We start from the raw sequence: 3958 nt of genomic DNA on the forward strand, positions 1-3958 counted from the left end.
GACCCCCACAGAGAAGGTGTGTCTGGACTCCAGTCCTGCCACTGCCGCTGTCGTACCGGACACTGTCACCGGGTCTTCACAGGGGCTGCAGGCCCTCGTGACACACCGTGTCTGCAACTGTCCCTCCCACCCTTGTTCTAGGGCTCGCCCTCCAGGCTCAGGCAAGGCCCCCTAGACACTGAACACCGTTGGTGGAGGGGGTGTCCATGTCGCAGGGACTGAATCACATCTTGGGGAACCCCACATCCTCCCCCTCCTCCAGCCTTTACACCCAAGAGAAACCCAGCGAGCTGGACACCGGCAGCCTAAGTGCTATTTATTAAAAAGAGCAGAGAAGGAAGCACGCGGCCCCCTGCAGGCACGGGGGCACAGGCACAGTGCCAGTCGGCTGGCGCTCAGTCACGCACGCCCTCTTGTTGCCCCACAAGGCCATCTTGTTGTTGATGGGCATCTTGAAGAAGCGGTCGGACTGCATGTAGGCAGCGATCTTCTCCAAAGCCTGAAGGGAAAGCACACCACGCCTTATAGAGGCCAGTGCTGCCCCAGAGACGCACTTCCAACCAGCCGCGTGCACAGGCCGCCGGTCCTCCCCACCCTTCCCTGTGAACAGCACCTGTCAGGTATAGAAGCCAGGCCCGTCCCAAGACTTAAAGGTTGGAGATGTCCAATCACTGGTCCCTTTAGGCCCGGGCGGCCTGCGTTTTGTAAGAGAAAGCTGCAGGGAGCATCCGTTACCTCAAAACGGCACATGAAAGCCTTCAGGTTGGGAAACTCGTCCAGGCACCTGGGTTCAAACATGCGGTTCTGATCCAAGACGTCGTAGGCGAGAAAATCCACAAAGGTGAGCTGGAGAGAGAGTGAGACGGTGAGGCCTGGGGCGCATGAGCGCCTGCACGGAGAGACAGGTATCCCTTCTCCTTCCTTTCTCCCTACCTTTTCCCCTGCAAACCACGAGAACTTCCCCAGGAACAAGGAGAACTGCTTCAGATGTCCAGGTAGCTGGTCCAGGTACTGAGGCTTCAATTTTTCCTGGGAGAGGGTGAGAGGAGCTGCCATCACGTTCCTGGCGAACCGGGGCACGGGCCCGCAATGGACACCGCGTGACCCTTCTCCCGTCGCCTTCCCCCCACTGCCTTCAGGCGGGGGGGGGGGGCAGCATGGAAGGGGGGGGTTTGGAGGGGCACAGGGGCCGACACCAGAGTTACACGACCAACAGACCCCCACAAAGTGAGAGTTCTGTTCTATTCTGGCCGATCAGGTTGGTGGGAAGGTGGCAGCAGAGGAACGGAGAATCAGCCTTGGGCTCCTAGAAGCTCCTTTCCCTGGACATCTGCCTGCTAAGGAAACTCACATGGTCCGAGTTGTAGCAGATGCGGACCAGCTGCAGGCGGAAGTCCATCACTTGGTTCTCCATGATGTCCACTCGAATCCTTTCTTCTTCAGTCTCGCCGCCTGTCGGCCAAACCACAAGAAGTCACTCTCTGCACGTCCACATATGCCCAGGGGGCACGCAGCCCCGCCCCCTCACCTGCCCTACCCCACTCACACATATTGTGCTTGCGGGCGATATTAGCGCAGGATGGCATTGCTCTGGGTGATCTTGTTCTTACCGTCCAAGAGGTAGGGCAGCTGGAAGGAAAGGGACAGGTCAAATGATCAGCCCGACTGTCTGCTGGGGAGGTGAGACTCTCGGGGAAGTGAACAGAAGAGAGAAGGTGCCGTGTGAGGAGGAAGGAGAAAGTAAGTCGAAGGTAGCGACTGGGTCCCCACCGGAATTTAGACGGGGGTTCTTCATCTCTCTCTGTGGGTATGTGTGTGTGCCTGCCATGCACCCTTTTGCAGAATAAGGTTTGTTTTTTTTAAAGATTTTATTATTTTTTTAGACAGAGGGGAAGGGAGGGAGAAAGAGGAAGAGAAGCATCAATGTGTGGTTGCCTCTCACACGCCCCCCACTGAGAGCCTGGCCTGTAACCCCAGCATGTGACACAACTGGGAATCGAACTGGAGACCCTTCAGTTCAAAGGCTGGTGCTCAATCCACTGAGCCACAGCAGCCAGGGCAGAATAAGGTTTTTAAATGCTTAAACAAATTATGTACGTTTACACAATTTATAAAAAATATTAAGCAAAACTGTAACAGTAATCAGTGGCTATCAGTGAATTAAATAAAAACAGGTGTAATAGCTACCACAGTTTCAAAGTATGATGGATGTGAATATGTATTACAATAGCTACAACACAAAAATACCTGATTTCTACTGGTGACAGTCACAGCCGCGGCTAATGACCAGGGTCACTTACTGCCTGTATTCATAATAGAAGGAACTGTTCACTTTCAGTTGGTGGTTAGTGGAGATGAAAATGTAATTTTTTCTCTGCTCAAGTTCAAGAACCCCTGAATTCTATTCATTCTATGCAGGTGAAGAGCCTCTATTCCAGATCCCCCGAGACCAGCGAGGGAAGAAGCCAGGAAATACTTCCAGCCTTCCCTTCGCCGCCAACCCCGCTTTTGCTAAACCACCTACGTTAGGAAAGTCCAGGTCTAGCTTGAATTTCACGTCCAGCCACTGGCTTTTATCGTAGTCAGGAGCTGTAAGAGAGAACCGAGGGGGACCCAGCGTCCTTAATATCCCCCCTGAGGGCAGTGCAAAGACCTAAAGAAACAACCTGATCTGGAGGCTCAGGCTCCCAGGCCCCCAAAGCTTAACCCGGGCATCTCTGGGGCCTGTTTGGGTAAGGGTGAGGATGGACTTGGGCTACGGCAGAGGGCGAGTCTCAGCTCCAGATAAAGGACGCGTCTCTCCCAACACAGGGCAGGGCAGGGCAGAGATCTTCCAGGTGACGGGGACACTAGTCCCACTGGACTCTGCAGTGATGCCACCTTCGGGGCACAAAAGGCAACAAGTGTTGCAGGGCCAGCCTGGCTGAGCTCGGCGGCCCCAGAGCGGCCTTACCTCCCCCGCACGAGTACCGTTTCTCCTCGTAGTTTGTACCGGTGAACTCCAGGAGCATGCGGATGGCGTGCGCCAGCTGGGGAGGACAGCTCCGGTCAGCGCCTGCGCAGCTCCCACCGACCCCAACCCCCAACCCGCCCCGGGGCTGCCGAGACCCTTGACGAGGTGGTCGTTAAGCCACCCCCGGGAGCGGCCCCTGGCGGCTAGCGATCCTCAGCAGCTCTCCTCGGCCCGGGAACCCAGGGCAGGGGCAGGGCGGGCCCCTGAGGCCGGGAAACTCCGCGGGAGGGGCGGGGAGGGGCTGGCAGCGCCGGGTCACGGCGAAGTGGGCTTGGCTCGGAGGAGGGCCCCTTCTCTGCGAGACCGAGACCGCAGGCCCCGGACCCCCAGCCGCCTCTGCGTCCGTTTCCTCCCGATCCAGCGGCTCGGCCGTTGACATGGTACTCACCCCGCGAATATCCCAGTAACCCAGAACCACAGCCGACTTAGACGACATGGCGAAGGTATTCCCGCGCCCGCTGGACTGGAGAGCGAGCGCCAACGGGCGGGGCTTTATACCCGAGGCGAGGGGCGGGGCCAACGTGAGAGCCCTCGCTCCGCCCCCCACCGTCCGGGTCCGCCTCCTAACGCATGACCACTGGGCCATGCGCAGGCGTGTTTTCTGTAGACCCTGGGGATAGGGGCGGGGCGGGGCGGGGCGGGGCGGGCGGGGCGCGACGCGCGCCGGGGGTCCTGAGGTTGGGACTCTGCCCTGAACGTGCGTGGGAGCTGCACTCTGTCAGTGGTGCCAGTGGGAGGGTAGAACACCCATCCTCGCAGAGCGGTGAGAGCCATGGTGACCTCGGGGAAGTGAGATGCACGCTGCAATATTTATCTAGGGGGATGGGGTCGGGGGAAGGCGGGCGAGGCTGTGACTCTGAGGAATCGCCCCTCGGTGTGCATGCTGTTGGTGGTGGGAGGAGGCCGGAGCTACGCGCACGGTTCCTGGCCCCGGGGTCTACACAA

General features: G+C 58.4%; 1 protein-coding gene across 1 annotated transcript; it reads right to left on the reverse strand.

Annotated features, from left to right (window-relative positions):
- Positions 1-296: 296 nt before the first annotated feature.
- Positions 297-3522, reverse strand: GSTM3 (glutathione S-transferase mu 3). Its single transcript, XM_028503156.2, is given in 9 exon segments — positions 297-499; positions 736-846; positions 934-1029; positions 1352-1452; positions 1547-1571; positions 1573-1629; positions 2525-2589; positions 2954-3029; positions 3402-3522. Coding segments are annotated over 9 exon segments (759 nt in total). The 5' UTR covers positions 3450-3522; the 3' UTR covers positions 297-319.
- Positions 3523-3958: the final 436 nt, after the last annotated feature.

The sequence above is a fragment of the Phyllostomus discolor genome, chromosome 14 (assembly GCF_004126475.2).
Source record: "Phyllostomus discolor isolate MPI-MPIP mPhyDis1 chromosome 14, mPhyDis1.pri.v3, whole genome shotgun sequence".
Classification (NCBI taxonomy): domain Eukaryota; kingdom Metazoa; phylum Chordata; class Mammalia; order Chiroptera; family Phyllostomidae; genus Phyllostomus; species Phyllostomus discolor.